Source organism: Primulina huaijiensis, chromosome 11, assembly GCF_012295235.1.
Source record: "Primulina huaijiensis isolate GDHJ02 chromosome 11, ASM1229523v2, whole genome shotgun sequence".
NCBI lineage: Eukaryota > Viridiplantae > Streptophyta > Magnoliopsida > Lamiales > Gesneriaceae > Primulina > Primulina huaijiensis.
The window spans coordinates 23,023,718-23,046,603 of NC_133316.1; the positions used below are offsets into that span (position 1 = coordinate 23,023,718).

At 35.8% G+C, this 22,886-nt stretch overlaps 5 protein-coding genes, 1 long non-coding RNA gene and 1 other non-coding gene across 8 annotated transcripts; 3 read left to right on the top strand and 4 right to left on the bottom strand.

Moving 5' to 3' along the window:
- Window positions 1-557: 557 nt before the first annotated feature.
- Window positions 558-634, bottom strand: LOC140989097 (small nucleolar RNA R21). The gene has a single exon (XR_012177441.1). It is a non-coding gene; the product is annotated as a small nucleolar RNA R21 (small nucleolar RNA).
- A 191-nt stretch (window positions 635-825) lies between these two features.
- On the top strand, window positions 826-4,541 carry LOC140988986 (vacuolar protein sorting-associated protein 22 homolog 1). Its single transcript, XM_073458129.1, has 7 exons — window positions 826-1,002; window positions 1,088-1,198; window positions 1,536-1,671; window positions 2,338-2,492; window positions 3,048-3,155; window positions 3,836-3,925; window positions 4,000-4,541. Exons 1-7 carry the CDS (start codon window positions 952-954, stop codon window positions 4,102-4,104), a joined length of 756 nt encoding a protein of 251 aa, XP_073314230.1. The 5' UTR covers window positions 826-951; the 3' UTR covers window positions 4,105-4,541.
- A 1,446-nt stretch (window positions 4,542-5,987) lies between these two features.
- On the top strand, window positions 5,988-9,634 carry LOC140987907 (uncharacterized). The gene is made up of 7 exons (XM_073456650.1): window positions 5,988-6,496; window positions 7,006-7,146; window positions 7,240-7,599; window positions 8,044-8,289; window positions 8,667-8,759; window positions 8,922-9,122; window positions 9,264-9,634. Exons 1-7 carry the CDS (start codon window positions 6,155-6,157, stop codon window positions 9,477-9,479), a joined length of 1,599 nt encoding a protein of 532 aa, XP_073312751.1. The 5' UTR covers window positions 5,988-6,154; the 3' UTR covers window positions 9,480-9,634.
- On the bottom strand, window positions 9,624-11,571 carry LOC140987908 (protein FATTY ACID EXPORT 5-like). 2 transcript variants are annotated; one of them, XM_073456651.1, is made up of 3 exons: window positions 11,257-11,565; window positions 10,132-10,219; window positions 9,624-9,857 (listed from the first exon to the last, which is right to left on the bottom strand). In XM_073456651.1, exons 1-3 carry the CDS (start codon window positions 11,453-11,455, stop codon window positions 9,788-9,790), a joined length of 357 nt encoding a protein of 118 aa, XP_073312752.1. In that variant the 5' UTR covers window positions 11,456-11,565; the 3' UTR covers window positions 9,624-9,787. The 2 variants fall into 2 exon arrangements, with proteins under 2 accessions (XP_073312752.1, XP_073312753.1); XM_073456652.1 differs by having other exon boundaries at window positions 9,762-9,892; window positions 11,257-11,571.
- Window positions 11,572-12,190: 619 nt separating this feature from the next.
- On the bottom strand, window positions 12,191-17,632 carry LOC140988130 (DEAD-box ATP-dependent RNA helicase 32-like). Its single transcript, XM_073457079.1, has 8 exons — window positions 17,189-17,632; window positions 16,533-16,808; window positions 15,509-15,832; window positions 14,920-15,111; window positions 14,645-14,800; window positions 13,958-14,382; window positions 13,255-13,424; window positions 12,191-12,804 (listed from the first exon to the last, which is right to left on the bottom strand). Exons 1-8 carry the CDS (start codon window positions 17,555-17,557, stop codon window positions 12,455-12,457), a joined length of 2,262 nt encoding a protein of 753 aa, XP_073313180.1. The 5' UTR covers window positions 17,558-17,632; the 3' UTR covers window positions 12,191-12,454.
- Window positions 17,633-19,578: 1,946 nt separating this feature from the next.
- Window positions 19,579-20,909, bottom strand: LOC140988915 (uncharacterized). Its single transcript, XM_073458004.1, has 2 exons — window positions 19,881-20,909; window positions 19,579-19,796 (listed from the first exon to the last, which is right to left on the bottom strand). Exons 1-2 carry the CDS (start codon window positions 20,907-20,909, stop codon window positions 19,668-19,670), a joined length of 1,158 nt encoding a protein of 385 aa, XP_073314105.1. The 3' UTR covers window positions 19,579-19,667.
- Window positions 20,817-21,442, top strand: LOC140988916 (uncharacterized). The gene is made up of 2 exons (XR_012177392.1): window positions 20,817-20,957; window positions 20,998-21,442. It is a non-coding gene; the product is annotated as an uncharacterized lncRNA (long non-coding RNA).
- Window positions 21,443-22,886: the final 1,444 nt, after the last annotated feature.

The following is a 22,886-nucleotide window of genomic DNA, read 5'->3' on the forward strand; positions in this document are numbered from 1 at the left end:
CCATTGAAAAAATTTATAGAAGGGTCTATGTAGTAAAGAGTTTCTTACTATTGAAAATGTTAGTTTGATACTTGTGTAGCCATGTAGATGTAGGGCATATAGAGCTCTCACAAATTAATGTTAAATCGTGAAAACAATGTTTCTGAAAAGGAGAATTAACCCAAAGTTCTGCTTTGATTTAGGGATTTTAGGACAGGTTGAATAAAATATTGGAGAGTTGGGGCCAAAAATATATATATATATATTTTTTAAAAAATTAAATCCAATTCTAGCCGAGTATTCCGTGGTATCATTTGTTCTGTCAAGATAAAAATGTAAATTTATTAAGAAATAATGGATTAAAATCCATTAATTTCATATTTTTCCACCAAAATTGATTACAGAATTTCAATGCACATTTTTTGAAAATCCATCTTTAAATTATCCCACCAAATAAAATCAATCAGCACAAGCTAATATTTGAAATCGCACACTTCTTCCAGAAAAAAATAAACAAATTTCTTGAAATCCAAAAGAAACCTGGAATTTGAGGGGGGTGGGGGAGTGGTGGAGAAGAGAATCCCTCGGAATAATAATATCATCATAGAAATCAGGCCACTACTTTTGATTTATCATGACGTTCTTCACAGGGATTTTCGAAAAGATAAAATTCACGGAATCGCTTAACCCTAATTGAGCGGCGATTTGGGGTTGGAAGATGTACATATACACGAGGAGAATGGGCCGGGTAGTTACATATCACATGGTGGGCTTCAGACACCTTGTTAATTAGTGGGCCTACTATAAATGGAAGTATTTTTTTAAAATATATTTTTGTAGAAAGTTATTTATCCAAAATATCCCAAAATTCTACCTTAAAATCCTGTTACAATTTCAGTTAATTATATTAATTTAGATGCTGAAATTCATCGATCGATTACCTAGCTGATTTTTTGCCATCACCGTTCCAGAATGCGGCGAAGACCCGGAATCGGTGGTCTGCAGAACGCCGCCGCCGCCAGGGTTCCCCACCTCTCTCTGTCTGTATTGATACTTTGTTCGAATCGTATATATTTTGTTGTGATTTTGTGTTGTTATTTAACTGAAGGATCAATATCGACTTCTGGGAGAAAATGTGGCGAAACTGCGAACCGATCTAATGAAAGACCAGCTCGCTACTTTTCGTTCTCAGCTTGAGGACTTTGCTCGCAAGCACAAGGTACTCGTATTGTTTTATCAAGGCATAATTGATCTTTAGCTTATCCTGCCGGTTTAAATTTTGCATCTTGCTTATCTGAAAGATAGTGGGAGGTTTGTTAAATAATTAATCTGGTTTCAAAAATCAAGCTGTAGTGTTGCCGTTGTCTCGGCAAAAGCTGCAAGGATATAGGCGTCGAAATGTCTATACTGGAAAATATGAAGATGTTAAAAAAATAAGCAAAATCTATTTCTTGGTATTTCAGTTTTCGAAAAACGGGATGAAATTAAGAATAGGCCAATACATTTTTTAAAATAATTTTCTTATATAAGATTTGTATTTCCTCATGTTTGAGCAGAATGACATCCGCAAGAATCCAACTTTTCGATCTCAGTTTCATGATATGTGTGCTAAAGTAGGAGTGGATCCTCTGGCCTCTAACAAGGGTTTTTGGGCTGAGTTGTTGGGGATTGGTGACTTTTACTACGAACTTGGTCGGTACCAGCAGCCTTCTTACCTGTGTTTTCACTTGTGAGATCCACCAATTGCTACATTTGATTTTGATATGCTTGTCATAATTCATCAGGATGTCAACTTGTATATTACTCACTCATTTGCACAATCCACTAATTGCTACATTTGATTTGTGTTAATTGGAAATTCACTCCCTTCTTTGTTTTCAAGTGTTAGTTATGTATTTATTTACAGGATCTTTCCTCATTTGGAATAGTTGATTTGAATTAATGAGGCTACACTTCATCTTAAATTACTTTTATTTGTATTAAATTAATGAGGCTACACTTCATCTGAACGCTTTGTACCTATCTGCTTGATGGAAATTTTATAGCTCATGTTGTCAGTACATTTACATGTCGTAGAATGTACATCTTATTAGTATATTATTTGGGACAAACTTCTTAACAATATTAAGGAAGCATTAATTTTACATCGGTGAGCGCCGTATTTTGGCATGTACCATGTGTTATTATTCATTTTCTTACTTCGCAGTGAAAGTTTACGTTTGAAAATGTTTAGTTGCATCCTGTTTCCTTTTTGTTTGTGTATTGTTTGTCTGATTCGTACTTCTGTACTTTGGAATTTGGTATTTAGTATTTTCTCTACTTATGTCTGACCCGAAACTAATCTATTTATCTAGTCAGGTGTGCAAATTGTTGATATTTGTCTGGCCACTAGACCTCTCAATGGTGGTTTGATCAGCTTGGAAGAATTATGCAATGTGCTAGGTCAAAGAAGGAAGAGTGCTCGTGAAGCTATCTCTCAGGATGACTGTTTGCGAGCAATTAGTAAACTGAAGGTAATGTAGAGCTTTTCCAGTATATCATAAAAATAAAGCTTAAAGTTTTTGTAGTCTGATGTGGTTGCAAGTTTGTCATGATACTTCAAGATTTGCATATTCTAATGTACAACTACTTGAGGACTCAAATCTTTTTCCCAAATTTTAGTTGGAGGATGCAACAGTTGTAAAATATTTGATGAGATTTGGATCATTTGATGAGCTCACAAATTGGATAGAGGTTGAATCTTTGAATTAGTGAGTATTGTGTCATTATCCTGACTTGGGCGAAAGAGAGAATGTTGAGATTTCTTGCCTTAATGTTGCCCTAATAAAGTATTTATTCGTGTTGTGTAGTCAAACATACATCCCCCTGGATCACAAGTTTGTTCTATTAATTGCTAAGATTGTTCCTGTCTTTATTGCATGTATTAGGTTTTCGGCAATCACTGGTGATACTTTATACTCTCTCTCTCTCACACACACGCGCGCGCGCGCAGAGACCTTTTAATTTAACATCCAATATCACTTGCATTTTGACCGTGTTGTTCACAGACAACTCTATTGTGTTTCCAGGTACTTGGTAATGGTTTTGAGGTGATATCTCTGGGCAAAAAGAAGCTTGTTAGGTCTGTTCCTACAGAGCTGAATAAAGACCACAATGAAATTTTAGAGCTTGCTCAGGTTTCTCCATGTCTATACATTATTTCCCACGTCCGAGCTCTTGAATGTGATTGTTCACATTCACACATCTTAATGTTATCACATTTTATTGGAGGAAAAAAATTATTTAATTGCTCCATTAAAACTGGAACGATCTTGAAGCAGTTTTATTTCTTTGCTTTCTATTATCAATGTTGCAATTTGTGCTTCTCTCTGGAATTGAATATGTATCACAATAGTGTTATCCAAATAAATAACTAATGAATTTCAGGTCATGGTTTGACCATTGATACTAGACAAGACAAAATTTGGGACAGATTCTAAGCATTGTTTTTGAGACATAGAACTTAGATCCATGTGATAAATTCTCATATTCAAAACAGGCCCATCATTAACCCAGCGAAGTCTGGAGGTGCCCATAACACCAACCTTCACAGTGTCAATGTAGGATGGGACCTATAATTGGATTTAAGTTGGCGGATATCAGTAGGTCCTCAAAATAAAGAGTTATTTTAGGGATTCGAGGGGTCATTGCACCGATTGGTTGTACCCTCCTTACCCGTCAGCCTCCTCTTCATAAAGATGCAATTTGTTTAGCAATATCATCTTCTTGGAATGACATTTATATCATAAATATTACCTTGAAACTTTTTCTTTGTTCTTAAAATGATTAGTTACCTTGGTTTGTTTGTTTGTTTTAGGGTCTAGGCTATGTGACAGTTGACGAAGTACAAAGACGACTCTCTTGGTCATCTGGACGTGCAACAGATGCCCTTGAAACTTTACTAGAAGTAAGTGATATCTTCTACCTTGATATGCTTTAGAATTTGAACTGAGTGTAAATTGATTCAGTTTGGTAATACAGGAAGGGCTTGCTATGATTGATGATGGTCACAAGGATGGTAGATGTAGATATTGGTTTCCCTGTGTATCATCAGTGTCTTCCTATGCAGTAATGGATGCTGTCTAATGTTTCTTCGTCTTCTTATGGACCTTTGAGTGTTGCATTGTGTAGAAATTTTGTGTCAGGCAAGTTATTTTGGGCGTCTTGTTCCTGTCAAAAAATTAAAAAGTGATATTCTTGTGACCTTTAGTCAACCATTCGGAATTGGGTTTATTGAGATGATGGGATATGCCTCCACACCCTTCTGCTGCTTGAGCATGATTCGTGGGAATATTCAGCATGATAAAATGTTTAGACTTGTCTTGTGGCCCGACATAACAGGAACATTTGAATGGCGTTGTATTGTGTACCGTTTGGAAACTTTGATGTGAAAATAAATGTATCCTATATCGTGTGAAACAAACTAATATAGATTTCTGGGATTCCATCCATCTACATGTACAATTTTGTGGCCTGCGACATATTATTTGTGTATAAAATAAAATTTGATTATTATTATTATTTATTTGGTGTGCTGGAGAGGTTCCCTCTTCATACATCATCTTTTTTTAGGAGACATGTTATATTTCATTAAACACCAAACATGTGGAGATTTATAGAGGAGCGTATATACGATGGATAAGAACCATTATACTTGATAAACTTCTTTTGCGAAAAACCATGAAAAACTAACTTGTGAGCTACCACGTTAGAAGAACTCATACAATGTTGAGTATGGAATCTCAAAAGTCTTGAACCAAGATGTCAAATACTGTCGGGTCGTTGGAGATGAAGTTCATTGGGAGGACAGTGAAAATCATGCCTTTGGCCAGCGAGTGTAAGTTGTGGGCGAGCTGTCGTGTGATAATCCAAGTGATAATTCAAGGCCACTTGTGGTGACCCTGAAATCCGTCAATTTGTGCACCAAAGACCGGGGTTCCGCTTCCGTAGTTGTCAATGCCCCAGTGGTAGACGTCGGAGGCTAGATCAACAAGCACATAACCAATCAAGCCGACTAATATGGGACCCATTCAAACGTGGGAACCCTCAACAGCAAATACAGATTTCGTCAGAGAAATCAATACAGTGGTGCGACTTTCTGCTATCCATGAATGCCGAGACCTCGTAGATTTTAAAGTTGAGTCATTTAGCACCGAAGAGTAGGTTGTGAGATTTGGTTCGAGTTCCAAGTTACCGGGACGTTGGCGCCAAGGCAGAGCAATGATTAGTCTGTTAGGAAGGGATATTCGAGTTCAGATTCTAGCACCATATACAAGTTTATTAAGAGTTGGATTCGGCTTAAACATAACGGTCATACAAGTTTATAAATATAATGATTAATATTAATATGCTATAAAAAATATTATATTATTAATAAATATAATTATTATATTATTTAAATTGTTAATTTAATTATTTATATTATATAATACGAATTAATACACATAAATTATTAAATATAATTATTCCCCTACGTCCAAGGATGACTTTCACGTTATTTTAGTGCAGGGTTGGAGAAAGTGAGTACAAAGTCAAATATATGTTTGTACAAATTACAATGGAAGGTGCAGAAATTGAAATCCTATTCATTCCGGACAAGAAGAGTTTTGTATGTCACCAACGACAAACATAAATCAAATTGACTATATCGAGAGTTTTGCCTTTTATATATTACGGCAAATTTATTCAAAAACTAAACAAATTTTATAGCATATTTTAAAATAAAAATATAAAGAAAAAAAAACTACTTCCTACGTAAGGATTAGAACAGATTACCATTTCTTGTTACGTACAATTTGGTCAAGAATTTAATATTTATATATAAATATCACATATGATATTAAATTAAATATTATAAATCACAAAGTAACTTTTTTATTATTATTATTACAATCACAAAGTACTAAATTTATGACAAAATAGACACGCAACTTCTAATGACAACAAATTAAATTAAACAAATAAATAAAAATCCCATCGGACGTTTCACAGCATCTCCTCGGAGCTCTGCTAAAATCATCATGGTCGCAAAAAATTTCAAAAGACAAGCGGTTAACCCTGGCCACTAGAAGACTCCTTTGCTCGCAACCCCACTCAATCTTTGAATTCCTTCAATTATCTCTCTGTTTCTTCCGCTATGATACTTCTATTCAAGATCAGCGTCAGAACCCATCGTGCGTTCATGATATTGTTTTCTATTTTCTTCATTTCTGGTGTGTACACTCGGGAAGCACAAGCCTATAAAGCAATCTTTCGTCCTAAAGATTTGTTGCCGCTGCTTCCCAGACAAGTTTCTTGGCCTATTCTGAAGTCTCTCAATAACGCGGCGGACCTTATGCCGTCTTTTATCGGAGCTGCCACTGCTGGTAACACTCCCCAATTACAGTGGAAAGGTGCTTGCTTTTACAATAACACTGCTTGGTTGGAGTTTAACAACAAAAGTGAGAGTAAATTTGGGGGCGGTACTCTTCATATTAAGGTGATTGGATGCAGCTTTATTGTTTTCTATCGATCGATTTCGAGGTAGTTGGGATTATTGGAGGGGATTTTTGTAGGTTTGGGCTTTTGGGGTTTCTTATTTTATATATGTTTCGGGTTTTTTTTTATGTGATAGCTTTGAATTATCATTATTGTAGATTCTTTTTTTGAGAGGTCTTAGAGAGTTTCTCGATGGACTTTCATATTAGAGGCTGATTGTCTTAAGTTCTTTTTGTTTGATTATTTATTTAGTTTGATTTGTTATTTTAATTATTGAGGAAAATTTCATTGTCTAAGTCGGCCTTTGTAAATTATGTTTCTTTTGAAACTATTTTTGCTGAAATTCTGGAAAAGTGGCATTCGGTTATTCCTCCTACAGATTGCTTTCATGTTAACTAGGGTGACGTACAAAGTTAAAATACAAAGCCTGTTGGAACTTGCAGTTGCAACTTAATGCCTTTTAAATATTGTTTCTTGATTACAGATTAAAAAAATTATTTCTTGTTTCAGGTAAGCCATGCTCATAGTTGGACATGCATGGATCTTTATATCTTTGCAACTCCTTATCAAGTTACATGGGATTATTACATTTTATCTCGAGAACACACCCTCGAATTCAAAGAGTGGGTATCAGAAGCTGAGTTTGAATATGTGAGTTCAACTTTATTTTAATCAGAACCATACTTCTTTGTTTTAAAGCAAGTTTTTTCATACTAAATAAGGATGAATCTCCTTAAAAATCAGGTAAAAAATAGAGGGGTATCGATCTTTCTCATGCAAGCAGGGATGTTAGGAACCCTTCGCGCTCTATGGGAAGTGTTCCCTTTGTTCACCGGATGGGGAGAGAGCTCTAATATTGCATTTCTTAAAAAGCACATGGATGCTACTTTTGATGAACGCCCCGAACCATGGGTCACTAACATTACTGTTGAGGATATCCAATCTGGAGATTTTCTTGTATTATCGAAAATCCGAGGTCGGTGGGGTGGTTTTGAGACATTAGAAAAGTGGGTAACTGGATCTTACGCTGGTCATTCTGCGGTCTGCCTAAGGGACTCTGATGGAAAGCTATGGGTTGCAGAATCAGGAAACGAGAATGAGAAGGTGATGACTTAACTGGTACTTGAGTTTTCTAGTGTTAAGATTGTTGTGAAATCCAGGGTACTTTGTTGGTTTTGCATGATTTGACTTCGTTCTTCAGATCTGCGTAATTTTCAAATATATTTCTCTATCTGGGCTGCAGCGAGTCATTAGGAATTATCATGTCATGCTATCCATAAACCAAGTACCTAATAAGAGCGAGACATAGCCTATTGTCTCCTTGTTATGTCATTGTCGCACGCCTCTAAAATTAATTTGATGACTGCATATTAATTCCTGCCGGGCTAATTTAATAGACATAACCTGCATGGAACATATGTACCTATTGGTTCCCGAACCTAAGTTATTGCTAGTTGAAACGGCTATCGGTGTAGATTTGGTGACGCGTCATTTCTTTTTTGTCTTTTCAGATAAACATAAATATTGTTTTTAATTTTCATTTTTCAGGGAGAAGATGTTATCGCTATCTTACCATGGGATGAATGGTGGGAATTTGAACTCACAAAAGACGATGCCAATCCACATATAGCGTTGCTTCCTTTGCGTCCAGAACTCCGGGAAAAGTTCAATGAAAGTGCTGCCTGGGAATACGCACGAAGCATGTCAGGAAGGCCTTATGGTTATCACAATTTGATATTTAGTTGGATAGACACAGTTAGTGGGAATTACCCAGAACCTTTGGATGCTCACCTGGTACTGTTTTTCGTCCTTTGAGAGTTTTTCTTCCATCTCTCCAAATTGTCAGGTCCCAATATGTTTAAATACAAAATTAATCCTGATTGAGAGAGGTTTAAGATCATAACAGATTAACAATTTTTTTAAAACTGATTGGATGAAATTTATAAAAAAGGAAAGAAAAAAAGGAAGACAGCCATCATGAACAGATCATACCATTGTACTGAATAATGTCTTACGATCGGTGATTCTATCTATACCTGCAGATACTGCATCACCCTTTGGATTGCTGAGATGTTTTGCTTCTTTATTTTATTTTTAAAGGCCCCTAGAAATGTGAACTTATATTTTTGCTTCTTCTTTTCCTTACTTCTTCAACTGTTTATTATCCACAGGTGGCTTCTTGTATGACTGTTTGGACTCAGATGCAACCTTCATATGCCGCTAACTTGTGGATTGAAGCATTGAACAAACGTCTTGGAACTGAGGTTTCATTATTATACACATTTTATTTATCTAATATGTAATGCATTTTGAAGGACCTATGTAACTTGATCTGGGCGGATTTAAGGAAATTCTTGGAAATAGTTGCATTGCTACCGGATAAGATTCAATTGGATTCTAAAGATAGTATACATTCGTCCTTGCAGAACTCTTCTCTTTCTGATATTCTTGTCGAAGTTGAGAAGCGTGGATCATCTTTTGGTGAATTGTTGGCCGTTCCGGAACAAGATGATTGGGTTTATGCAGATGGTAAGTCAACATCATGTGTCGCTTTTGTCTTCGAATTATACAAGGCAGCAGGGCTCTTTGGCAACCTTTCAAGCTCTATTCAAGTCACTGAGTTCACTGTAAGTAAAGATTCTAAAGTATTTTGCGTTCCAGTTTATTGTTGTTTTCTGTTAATTTCTTCAGATAAAATAATCAATAATTCTCCAATCTTTATATATGATAGTTCAGCAAACAATGCAATTGACTTTCTGTCACTGCAGATAAAAGATGCTTACTCTCTCAAGTTTTTTGAAAATAATTCGAGCCGTTTACCTAAATGGTGTAACGATGGGGACACGGTAAAACTCCCCTACTGTCAAATTCGAGGAAAATATCGAATGGAATTACCGGGATACAACACCATTGAACCTTACCCTCACATGAATGAAAAGTGCCCTTCGATGCCTAAAGATTATTACAGACCCGATGGCTGCTGATAGGCATCGTTACCTTTTCATCTCACGTTATATAGTCTAGCACTGATATACTGGTTTTAGGTTGTAAACCTTTTTATTATGTATATCACTGTATGCATCTTGTATATTTGGATAAATAACGTGTAATATTGAAAAATATTAAATGCAGATTCAATTATCTTTACTCGAGTAAAATAGAATTGCGCATTCAAACAGTTGGAGGTGAGTTACTTTAAATGGACAATTTTGTTTACAACTCAAAAGTAGCATGTTTTCTATCTGTAAATGTCTTGTTGAAACTATAAGGTAATAAATTCTCGATGCCATTACTACTCCTTAGGTGGGATACGGTTCCCACCAGTTGCAATCTTGTAAAGATAAAATCCAGTCATGACGAAGCTGCAAACAAGACATGATCGACAAGTATATGTACCCTGAAAGAAGTTTTAAAGCAAGAAACTATACAATTCCAAAGGAAAAGGAAACCCGAAAAGTTGGGCATTCCCCCTTAATGATTGAATAAGTAGACGACGAATTAATTTGAGAAACATTAAATCTAGTGAAACATTTGAAAGTTAAAGCAAGTTTGACAGGCCAAGAAATAACATGAATCAAGTCGGTCTTTGTTTAAGGAAACCAAATGCATGGGTACACTTTAAATCTTAAGAGTTACCTGAGACCAGCAACAATACCAGCAGGCATTATCTTGGAAGTTTGCATGTATCGCTGTCCCATGACCCATGTTAGCACGGCAGCAATAGCTGTTCAAGGCGATCTCGAATTTAATAAATTTATAACAAAACTCGCAATCGGAAGCGTTTGCCACACATGATGTTCACAGAAAAGGCGGTGCCAACAAGAATAATAGAAGAACAGTAGTATGGTGGCATAACCGATCAATAGAAATTACAGGGTATTCTAATTGAACAGTGAATGCTTGTTTGATGGAAGAGAGATGTTTTGAGCGCATAGTTCAATTACATGGTGAAGTTTAGCATTGGAAAAGGTTTCGTATATCTAAATAAGTTCCGACTCTTTGCAAGAACATTGATGCGAAATCAATGGCTGAATTTTTTCAGAAATGAAAGATACGGGGGCCTCGATATCTATTGGTGCTTGCTACATTGCCAAAACAAAACATCTTGATCAAAGTACCATTTGAATCTCAAGAAGAAATCGGATGATAAATCCGTTCTTTTCTACAACACTAGTGGATTTGAAGTAACAACTCCTAATTTGCAAAACCATTTTTTGATGAGTTCAATGATTGCATCAAATATTTATTTTCTAGATGGTTATCCACAAGGTAATTGCTAGGTGCTAGCTGCCAGTGGTTCCTCAAAGTCGCACGCATCACAGCGAGTTCAAAGACACACAACTCCTCATCCCACTGTTTTTTCCCCACTGGTAAGGGCACAAGGCTAAATGAAAGTAAGAAATTCAGTCACCAAGCAACATCACAACAGAACAATGAGCCAGAATCCCAGAAATCCGACAGAAACTAATTGCAACGCAGTGGCAAAATTACTACCAAGGCAAAAAAGTTACCGAACATAAAATATTGTCAATGTCATTGGGCAATGAAAGATATTTGAATAGTTTAATCTCTACTATCTAGTAATTGTTTCTAACCGAAGGTCCATTCACAACATAAAGAAAGATACTTCGTTCATTGTAATTTGCAGAGGATACAAGCTACCATAAATCTAAACATGGTTGTAAAATAGCATCAATTTCTATATGTGTGTACAATGACTATCAAATGAACAGTAAATCCGTAGAAGAAATCGAAGCATACCCGTTTCAAGAATCAAGGCAAAGTAAGAATTTTTGCGCTTATGGAATGCTTGGAGACTGAGGTAACCAGCGAGAATAAGAAACATCCCAGTCCCGCAGCCCCCAGCCAGCGACGCTACACTGCCCTTTTTTCCATATCCTATAACGCCACCACACACCAGAAGCAGCCCATATGGGATCGTGAAACAAAAGTCATGCATTTCCGAATCTGGATCTTCGGAGAATACCGCAGTTAATATGGAAAACAAAAAAAATGGAAAAAAGAAGACTGGTAAAATAATTGTGATGAATTTTGGAGTTGCTGGTCAAACTTCAGGTGGGTAATTTTGTAAATAACCAAGGTAAACGTGAGCACCACACACCACTCACGTAGTTTAATGGTATAATAAAAAACAAGAAATATCGTTTTTAATTTAAATTATTATAATATTCGAGTCAAATATTATATAAAACAATTATTACTCAGTCTCGTCTATTGTACTAAACAATATCTGAATTTAAAGGTAATGTTGATGAAAAGATAAAATAATTTGGATACTAAAAAAATTGATGGAAATAGTTACCATATATCTGTAATTATATTTCAAGTGTAAATAATTTGTTTGCAGAGAGATTTATTTTAATCATTTCTTAACAATTACATCAATTTTGGTTCAAATTTTTGTTTATAAGTCAAAAAATACTTCTACAATTATTTATGTTAATTTAAAATTTTGGCGTATGAAATGTTGGTTTTTCAATGTATTCCCACTGAAGGGTTTGGAGAAAAGAAATGCTCAAAAAATAACAGCAACTCACTTTTTAATTTTTATCCAGCACCGACACTTTTCGTATCGAAGAAGAAAGTCGCATACGATACTTGAAATAGGAAAATTAAAAAAAATGCCCGTATGCACTTACAAGCATCAAAGAAATATTTGTGCTGCGACAAAATCTCGAACAAATCAATTTGGCAACTTTAGATTTATACTTCCATCAGGGCCATAAATTTAAAATTTCTGTTCCAAGATTTGCCCTCCCCAAAGAATAATATAATTACCATTTTTTGGTGGTTGAGATTAGAGAGAAAAGAAGATCTACATCTATAAATATAATTGGCTCTACATTGGATTCTTATGAGCCAATGATGCCATTTTGTCCAGCTGCATAAATAAAATGCAGCAACGAACGAGGCCATAATCTGATATAAGACAAGGGTTTTAGGAATGCATTGAACTCAACAACTTGAGAGCCAATTCCTCTTGCTCTGCAAGAGTAATGGAGTCGGTACTTGTGCTAGTATTTGCTTTGCCTTCCCAAATCTCACCATCGTCACTATCATGGAAATAGATCTTCGACTTTTTATTGACTCTTACAGTGGCTGCGTCTTTGTCTGAACCAGAAAGATCATCCTCATCCTCATTATCACCATCACCATTCTCATCTCTTCGCCTCTTCAACTTCATCTTTTGTTTGATGCGCTTTTCTCTTAACCGTTGGTGGTACAAAGCTTTGTCTTCCTTGTCCACCTCATTCATCATCTCCCGCTGCTTGGTGTATCTTTGATTTACTGCAAGATATGATGAGCAAAACGGTAACTCATCAATCATTTCTTCTGATTCAATGGCAGTTCAGACTGAATGACACACTAACAATGAGAAGATGGTTTGCTTGCATAAGGGTATTAGATAAAAGCTACAGTTTCAATATTTTATCAATTTTTTAACTTGGCCAACCACTTGAGGCGCATCACTGAAGCTTTTGTGATTTGGAGATGACCGGTGTTTAACTTCAAGCACAATGGAGAAGGATATACAATTGCCAAGACCGACTAGTTTGGTACTAATGTAAGTCCTACAATTAGGATGACAATTCGAAATAGGAAAACTAGGCTGGAGAAGGCCTCAAGTGCACACGAGCTTAATTTCTACTTAGAAGTCTGAACAATTATACGGGAAATAACTACAACTGCGCTTTTGATGATAGAATTGTAGGGCAAATCCAAAGCATTAAAGTTTACCCATGTCCTTGTCCAGCTTATTGGAATCAGACCGCGACCGGTTATTGGCTAGTTTTGTAGGAGAAGTTGAACTGTCACTATCATTATCATCATCAAACACAACCCGTCTGCCTGCCGGTCTATCCACGTTGATCTTTAGCTTCTTGTTCTTTAAAATCCTAGTTGCAGGCCTACAAAAACAAACAGCTTAGATTAAAAAAAACAAACAAACAAGGATAACGAGATCGTCCGAAAATGGCGATCATCTCAGAGTCACTGCATACAATGGGCAAGAACAAATATTGCATTATCGGTAAGGACACAGTAATTGAGCAATCATTTTGGAGGTGGTGAAATAACCGACAGTAGTGATGAAGACCCCCAACTACAGCCTTTTCCCAAATAAGACAATGTAGAAAAAGAGCTATCTGACACCTAAAAATCGTCAGCAAACAAAATGTATTATTTGGAGATGGTGAAATAACCGACAGTAGTAACGAAGAAACCCCCCCCCCCCCCCCCCCTCAACTACCTATAGTAACTGGAAATACAATACAAATAAACTTCTCTATTCATTGCAAGTACAGGAGCCTTTTCCAACTTTATTCTCTCTCTGCAAATTCTGGGATGCCCTTAATCATGTCTTTTCCATCATACAAGTTTAGAAAAAAGAGGCGTAATGTTCAGAAATATAAATATCGAAAAGAGAAGAGTGGAAATGTACACATCATCTCTAATATCAGGAGTATCATCTTCCCCAAAATGCCGAGTGGCCATCTTCAAACTAAGGCCATTCTCCGTAAGCAATTCTGCTTCATCAGATACACCAGTGCCTGAAGTTTCTTTTAACAGTTTGAATCGATTCTCAGCACCATTGCTTTCTGAAGCAAGGATCAATTCTTCGTACACTTTTTTGTCCTTAACTTTTGTTTTCAGAAAACGGACCTTTGGGGTCATGGGGAGACCTAATGATGCTGAGAATTCATCAATCGGAAGTTTAGCAACATCAAAAATCTCCTTATCATGCTGCTTATGGATGGACCTCAAATACGTTATAAAGGCTCTCTGAGCCAGATATTGCAGATCAGGGTATTTGACTAATAATGCTTTTAACAATCCTGAAACAGGTTGCAACCTTTTGCTATTTGCCTGCAAGGGATCATTATTATTTATCAATATTAACACGCAATTCATCCAATGATTCAAAATGCTCAATATTACAGGTTGCAACCTTTGGTATTTCCCTGCAAGGGATCATTATCAATTATTAATATTTAATATTAATATGCAATTCGTCCAATGATTCAAAATGCTCAATATTACCTGACGGTGATAAAACCAAGCACATGTGTCATCAATAAAAAAGAAATAATGAAATACTAACAAATCTAACTATAAAAGAATTTCAGACCTTAATAAATCGAATAGGTATCTTTTTCTCTTGTAATTTTTCAAGCATATTTGTCTCCGAAGGTGTAAGGAATAAAATGGATCTCCCACTAGAAAGGTAACGGGCAGTACGCCCTACTCTGTGAATGTAAGAAGCAACATCTTCAGGGCAATCTACCTAGAAGTTCAAAGGCAATCAAATCAACAGTTCAAAGTTTATGTAGCGTATTATGTGAAGCTTCATTTTATGTCACAATCAAAGTTGGAAACTAAATTAGGATAGAAACAGAAACCAACCTGGACAACCCAATCGACAGCTTTATTAAAATCAAGTCCTCTAGAAGCCACATCAGTAGAAAAAAGTACAGAATTCTTTTCACAGAATTGTGCATATATTCCCATGCGTCTTTCCTGCTTCATCCTTCCATGGAGACATGTCAGTGGGATTCCAGGACGGAGTTTCTTGAATGTTTCAAAAACAAACTTTACCTGTGGCACGCACCAATATCCAGATAAGTAAAGTTATCAAGAACAATAATTTCATTTTAAAACAACAAAGAAAAATAGAAAATATGCACTTATCACACAAAGTTGGCATGTTCGGCTCTGCTCACATCCTTGATACTAAATTACATGATTCAGGAATCCAAAGTACATAAACAACAAAGAGGAATTTGAGTGACCATGAACGCAAAAACAATGCAGAGGTACAAACATTCCTTGTGTCATCATAGAAGACCTAAGAAGAAACTGTAACGTGGAATAGCATAAAGGAACCTTTGATTTACAGGAAAATCATAAAAACAATTGTGAAGATTCGATGGGACAATTTAGTAGATGAGACATCTTGATCCATACTAGCTCTTATCAGTCAACGCAACATTACCTGCTTACAGCTTGAAAGAAAGACCAGTATCCTTGAACTGAGATGCGCCTTTACAAAACTCCATAACATGTCAAGCTTTTGGTCAAGAGGAACAACCATAGCTGTCTGCTGTAATTGATTAGGTGTAGCAGTTTCAGACTCCTCATGCACGCTAAGGTACTCTGGATCTTTCAGACTAAGTCTTGCAAGATCTTGAACAGACTTTGTCTGGGTTGCAGAGAATAATAATGTTTGTCTCTTTTTTGGTAGTTGAGATATTATAGCATTTATTTCCTTCTTAAAACCAGTATCAAGAATACGATCTGCTTCATCAAGAATTAACACCTGTTTGCAAGCCAGAAATTTAAACTCAAGTCAATTACTGTCTTGTTATCACATCTAAGAGCAGTTACAGTGTTACACAGACGAGAGAAAAGTAAAACACAGTGAATAAGCCCGCAGAATATGGAGATATAGCACATCTAGGAACCTAGTGTGAGGGGATGTTGGACGTTCCACTAAAAGAAACTCCATTATTTTTAGTGGCCTCTTTATTGTCAACATACCTCACTAGTAAGTGTAAATGTCATTGTCCATGACAAAATGAAGTCAAGTGGTTACACAAATCATAAGCATGATAAATTATATATAAGTATGATCGTAAATCTCCATGCTAAGAAGCTTGACCTACAATGCTCAGGCTGCAAGCAAATTCAGAAGCAACATATGAGCAATCAAATAAATAAATAAAATAGTAAAAAAGAAAGCTGTTAATGGCACAAAAGAGCGGGCAAGGGCAACTGCAAGGAAAAATTGAGGATGGCAATAGGAGCATGATCAAGTTACTACATGACAATTAATCATACATAAGAAATACTTCATCTTATTCTACTTCATAAACACTTATCACAGAGAAACACAATACAGGAGGCCAAAAACATGATCATATTACTAACAAATCACTATTCTATGCATAAAATATGTAGCAATTATTAGCCAAGGACTAAAGTATACAAATGATGAAGCAAAATTGTCAAAACGAGACCTGAAGTTGTGAACAGTCAAAATTTGGGGTTTCATCCATGTGCTGAAGTAGTCGACCTGGAGTACAGACCAAAATGTTTAGCTCATTTACACGCTCTTTCTCAGTAGCAACATCCTTGCGACCACCAATTAGAAGTCCAGCACTGAAGCCATGGTACCTACCAACAGATTTTAATACTTCAAAAAGCTGACCAGCTAATTCTCTAGTGGGAGACATGATAATGCATCCAACCCCGTCCTCTGGACCCCATCTAGCTCTGTATAACTTCTCTAAAACCTGCATAACAAGAACACATTGTGATCACAAATCTATTTCATATAACACAAGAGGCTTTATTGAGACAAACGGGAAAAGTTCCCAAAACATTTCATTTAAACAATCTTTAAAAATAGGGGAAAATTATAGATCAAAGAATGCAACCTGGACACGGTATCGTCCAATATATAACTAATTTTTTCACAAATTCCATTTCCAGGTCCCTATATAGAGCTGACAAGTTTTAGTACACGACACGGCAAAAGTACAGAGTAATCAAAGATCATCGACCCAGCAACAAACCCGAAAAAGTCAATTCCAAACAAAAGCATTATAACAATCATTTCGGACAAAACCATCGAAAACAAACAAAATAATCAGCAATATTATCTGAACCTCACCGGGATAACAAAAGCCAAAGTCTTTCCAGACCCCGTTTTCGCAGCTCCAAGGATGTCACGGCCGCATAGTGAGTGTGGGAGCGAAGCCCTCTGAATGTCAGTCATTTTCGAATACGTGGCTTGCGCCAATCCATCTTTGGTTTTCTTCGATATAGGCAGTTGAGTGAATTTCTCAGCCCCCGAATATGGAGAAAAGGAACTGTCAGGGAGCCTCCCAATTTGACCTTTTTCCGGTGGATGAGACTGGGAGAGCGGATTGATACCGGAGTCAGGCTTCCCCGAATCGATCCATGAATTGAGTAGCTCGATTTCATTAACCTCGGATAACCGATTCTGCAATTTGAACTTCTTGGTTTTGGGTCCTCTCATTATTTCGACAATCGTTTTGGCTTTGTGGAGCCAATGCGAGCACTAGGGTTTTGCAGTGAGGTTTAACAAAATTGTACGTATCTATACTATTAAGCATGAGGCCCTAATAATAACCGCTCTACGAGGACACCAACTTTCTTTCATGTTTTACCTTTTTTAATTTTTTATATTTATTATTTTATTATAGTTGAGCCCCTAATAATAACCGCTCTATGAGCATACCAACTTTCTTTCTTATTTTACCCTTTCTTATTTTTTATATTATATTTTTTCTTAACAAATAATATTATATTCACCGTCATAAGGAAACTGCTCACGTGAAAAATAATATTATTTCTTCTCCAAACTAGCCACTGTGAAAAATAAACTCTCTTCTTTATGTTGTAACGTCATTATGTTGTAATATCATGAATATTTAATAAATAAACCACATGTATTCAGGACACACGCAACGCGTGTGCCACGGTTACTAGTAATAATAAAAATCATAATACGGCTGCAAATTCATACCAGCAGGATATGTACAACTAATTTAATTTTAAAATCAAACGTACGGATNCTATACTATTAAGCATGAGGCCCTAATAATAACCGCTCTACGAGGACACCAACTTTCTTTCATGTTTTACCTTTTTTAATTTTTTATATTTATTATTTTATTATAGTTGAGCCCCTAATAATAACCGCTCTATGAGCATACCAACTTTCTTTCTTATTTTACCCTTTCTTATTTTTTATATTATATTTTTTCTTAACAAATAATATTATATTCACCGTCATAAGGAAACTGCTCACGTGAAAAATAATATTATTTCTTCTCCAAACTAGCCACTGTGAAAAATAAACTCTCTTCTTTATGTTGTGACGTCATTATGTTGTAATATCATGAATATTTAATAAATAAACCACATGTATTCAGGACACACGCAACGCGTGTGCCACGGTTACTAGTAATAATAAAAATCATAATACGGCTGCAAATTCATACCAGCAGGATATGTACAACTAATTTAATTTTAAAATCAAACGTACGGATATTTGAAATTAAAAAATATCCATGGCTAATGATTAGGAAGGAGCTTGTATGAAACGATCTCTCGAATCATATTTTTTGAGACAGATCTCTTATTTGAGTCATCCATGAAAAATATTACTTTTTATGTTAAGAGTATTACTTTATATTGTGCTAAGAATATTACTTTTTATTGTGAATATTGTTAGGATTGACTCATCTTACAGATAAAGATTCGTGAGAACGTCTCACAATAGACTTACTCGACCACCCAATACAGTAAACACACAATCAATTGGGGAAAAGGTTTTGGATTTGTCTTTCAATTTGAAGTTTTAAAATTCAACTGTTTCTTAACATATTTCTGTTTATAAATATGTTAAATTTAAATAAATTATGTACAATATTGAATTGACCAAAAAAACAAGAAGAAAAATTAGAAATATCTCATCTGAAATTTAAGACATCGTTTGGGTTATATGTGAGATTATAAAAAAAATATGATAAATCAGTCTAATTGAATAAAACATGACAATAATCTCTATTTGACAATCAATCAACGTCACACCCAATCATACATGTTTCATCATCAAAATTTATTTTTAAAACTATATTTCAAACAAATCTTACAAGATTTTAAAAAAAAAATTTAATTCGGCAACACTGGTGCCAAACGATTAATGTAATCATGTAAATATCCATCTAAATGAGAAGTCTTATGAAGAGTACAAGTATATTTCACACATGTATGTCTATGGATGGCGATCTTTCAATAATGTTTCCTTTAAAGTCATGAAGTCGTATATTCATCAGAATACAAAACAACTAAAGTACACCAAAGAACACAAGGGAGCAAATTAACTGATGAAAGATCAACAAAGGTCATGAGAGCATCCGTAAAAAGGATCAGCATCAAACTTATGGCATAGAGGACGATTTTGATTCAATCATCATTATCAAATCCTTTCTGCCCTCGAAAATCAGCTATCCTTCTTGTAGATCCTCGAGACACGATGAACAAATCCTTCAGCATTCTTGAGGTTAAAATATGCAGAAGTTGATGAATCAATAACAACAGGCATGTGCTGAGTATTTCCATCATGGGATGGTTGCTTCGTTTTTAGGATCAGTTTCCGCACTCCTAGTTGCATGAAATTCAACTTGGGATGCAAAACTCAGTTGTTCAGCAATTTGCATCGGGCTATCTTTTATATTTTCATGCACAGCCTACAGATTGGCATCCAATTTAAGATCATCAAGGCAAATTACTAATTAAGCACAAATATTTGCAAGGTTTATGCAACATCCCACCTTTAAAAGCTCGGTCATTCTTCCAGATCCATAGGTGAACTGAGGTTTTGCAACAAAAGTAGTTTGCAGGGACTCAGACAGGAAGGGCTCATTCGAATTTCCAGTCTCCTGGTTTGATACGATGCCTGAATTTTCTGGTGAAGATTCCCAAGATTCTGAGTCACTCTCGACCTGACTATCTGTTGATTGTGATAAGTCTGGTGAAATAACATACGTTGATTTCATTGGCTTACCTTCCTCATCATGTCCAGCCACAGGGATGCCTTTGTTACGTGAAGAAACATTGTCATTATGCTCGCTTCCTTTGGGAACTTGGAGGCTCGAATTGGATTGTGTGGTCACAAAAATCTGACTAGCTGGAATAGATTGATCTGGAGGCAACATAGCTGACGATTCAACCACATGATCATCTTTATTTCCAAAAGCCATCACGTGAGGAGCCCGGGATGTGACTGATGGCATTTGATTGGAACCTGAAAACCCATTTGAACGGTTAACAGGTTGAAGGACAACAGGAACCACAGTGCCTCTTGCACCCACAGGGGGAATAGGAGAAGCTGTTACTGGTGAGGGATACTTTAATTTTGAAGGCGCAAGACCAGTTGTTTGGATGGAAAGTTTCTGGCTTCGTGACCAACTTTGGTGCTCATGTGGGAGACGGACATCATTTCTTTTGATCATTTGGAGATGTGGAGCTACATCAGTTTCAGCAGTGATAGGAGCATAATGCCCTGGCTTAAAAACCACACCCCTAAAATTTGTGTTTGAGTTGCCTATTCTGAGAGTGAGCAAATAACCAGTATCAAATGTGGCCTCAACAACACCAGTCACAGCCTGGCCAACCATACTATCAGTATTTGTTTTATAAGCTCTCTGAGGGTGGTATTCTTGCTTGACTTCAAAACCAGGAGGTGCACGAGCAGCTCGAGCACGCTTAAGGCTTGTATCTTTACGTGGACGACCTCGTCGCTTCTTTACTTGATGGACAAATGGGATAACAGAGCCCTCACCTTGATTAACTTGATTCATTTTGAGAAATTACAGAGAACGTGTAACTTACTTTTTAGCTAAAATATAGTACTCAGCAATCCCTGAGAGTCAAAAAATAGTAATTAAGACGATGCAATGGACCATTGTGAATATTCTGAAAAATATCTGGCAAAGATAATAGAGAAAATGGGAAGTCATCTTAACTTTTACATATAGTGATATGGAGACACACAAACATATAATAAATAAGCTGCTGAACATAAGACAACTAATTTGTTTCCTATGAAAGGAATATAATATCTTCAAAGATACTAGTGCTACTTTTTTATACCGATGTAAACAGAATAGACTGATACTGAGTTACACAATTTAACAAACAATATTTCACCACATTCACCCAATACGTGATGATGATGATAACCTACTTGAGTCTTTTCTCTGCTCTAATCTTGATATGCATGTCATCCCAAAAGGTATCCTTTATTTCAGGCAATAACTGATTAACTCCTATAAATTAAGTGATACTTGAGTGAAACAAGTTTGCACAAGGCGACTATAACATAGCACAACAATACCATGTTAAGGACGGATATTAGCTAAAGCTAATTCACTGTCTGGATCAGTGGATTGGAAAAAATAAGTAGCAATCAATAATTAACCTTACTTAGAATCTTACTCGTCTTTATCAAGATCAAGGGAATAATAAAATAAAGAGACATGCAAAAGAGAGTAAAAAAGGAAAAATCAACAGAACAAATAAAGACAGGCACGACCTGCCCTTCTCGGTTTTTGAAAAAAAATATCAATAAAAATATGCTTTGAGGCCTTTCTTAAAAGAACGGAACCCCAGCTTCTTTAATCCATAGTTTCTATGGTTACTTCTTAAACAATGAAGTCTTCTCTCTGTGACCTTTTCTTTTATCAAGCTTCAAAAAGCAGGTCAAGCTACCTGTTGATTCTTTTTCGTCAGTCCTCCACTACATTGAGGTAAATGCAGCTAAAACCTCGAACAATCACTACAACACACACCGCTTTGGCGGATAGAAATTCAACAAAACTAGTAGTAGCAACAGATTTTCAAATACTTTGCTGAGAAGATTAATAAACCATAAATTATCGCATCAAATATAATACCCAAAAAGCTCACGAACACCATGCAACAAAAAGAACCCGATAAATTTCAACCGTCGTTTGACCAAAATCAACAGAAATAGGCACCAGAAAATAGCGTTCCCAGTCTAAACAAGATAAACGCACGCAACACAAGCAAAATAGATTTACTCACGTTAATGGAATCAAGGAAACCATTGGTAAGAGCTGAAATCGTGAGAAATAGGCACCTTAGATAAGAGGGTCCCGGATGAATTAAACTTTATACTAAAGATAATACATAGCTGCCGAAAGAACAAGGGTCGGTTCGTATCATATAGAATGTGAGTTCATTCAAAAATTGGGGCTTAGGTTAAGGTGAATACTTATAATTCATCTTTTATTTCGATTTTCGAATTCCGAATCCTGTACACTCGATTTTAAAATTTTAGTGAGCTGATTATTAATTGAGTTTTATATCCATATAATATACATATATACAATCTTTTTTTTAAAAAAATAATTTCTTGTTCTTGAAGTATATATTCATATTCCTTGTAATTGAAACGATTTCATTAAAAGAATATCTGTTTGATTTCGTTTCTTTGCTATTAATAATGGAGTTGGTCGATCCATATGTTTGATCTTTGAACTAATTTAAGAAATTAAACAATATTGTTTACTGTTTAGTATTTTATTTGTTGATGATTAGATATACAATGTTCATCATACTAAATTTGTGGACAAAGTCGTGAAATGCAAGGGGTTGGGTCATAAGTCCGGTTAGGGCCCATGTCTGCTGGATTATTAATCAAATGGTTCCGGTGATGAAGAGAGAAAAGTTGTGAACCTAATTTTCATCTGCGTGTTACATACATGAATTTAGAGGGTATAATCGGAGAAATTGATTAAATAATCTCGGTCAAT

Coding starts and splice junctions, on each gene's coding strand:
- LOC140988130 (XM_073457079.1), bottom strand. CDS start 17,557: ATGAGAGGACCCAAAACCAAGAAGTTCAAATTGCAGAATCGGTTATCC. Junction 14,801..14,919: donor CTGTCGATTGGGTTGTCCAG/GTTGGTTTCTGT, acceptor TTGAACTTCTAG/GTAGATTGCCCTGAAGATGT. Junction 14,383..14,644: donor TACCTATTCGATTTATTAAG/GTCTGAAATTCT, acceptor GATCCCTTGCAG/GCAAATAGCAAAAGGTTGCA.
- LOC140987907 (XM_073456650.1), top strand. CDS start 6,155: ATGATACTTCTATTCAAGATCAGCGTCAGAACCCATCGTGCGTTCATG. Junction 7,147..7,239: donor CAGAAGCTGAGTTTGAATAT/GTGAGTTCAACT, acceptor CTTAAAAATCAG/GTAAAAAATAGAGGGGTATC. Junction 7,600..8,043: donor CAGGAAACGAGAATGAGAAG/GTGATGACTTAA, acceptor TTCATTTTTCAG/GGAGAAGATGTTATCGCTAT.
- LOC140988986 (XM_073458129.1), top strand. CDS start 952: ATGCGGCGAAGACCCGGAATCGGTGGTCTGCAGAACGCCGCCGCCGCC. Junction 1,003..1,087: donor AGAACGCCGCCGCCGCCAGG/GTTCCCCACCTC, acceptor ATTTAACTGAAG/GATCAATATCGACTTCTGGG. Junction 3,926..3,999: donor CCCTTGAAACTTTACTAGAA/GTAAGTGATATC, acceptor TTGGTAATACAG/GAAGGGCTTGCTATGATTGA.
- LOC140987908 (XM_073456651.1), bottom strand. CDS start 11,455: ATGCATGACTTTTGTTTCACGATCCCATATGGGCTGCTTCTGGTGTGT. Junction 10,220..11,256: donor TGCCTTGATTCTTGAAACGG/GTATGCTTCGAT, acceptor CGCCTTGAACAG/CTATTGCTGCCGTGCTAACA. Junction 9,858..10,131: donor GGTATTGTTGCTGGTCTCAG/GTAACTCTTAAG, acceptor TCTTGTTTGCAG/CTTCGTCATGACTGGATTTT.
- LOC140988915 (XM_073458004.1), bottom strand. CDS start 20,909: ATGAATCAAGTTAATCAAGGTGAGGGCTCTGTTATCCCATTTGTCCAT. Junction 19,797..19,880: donor GAATGACCGAGCTTTTAAAG/GTGGGATGTTGC, acceptor GCCAATCTGTAG/GCTGTGCATGAAAATATAAA.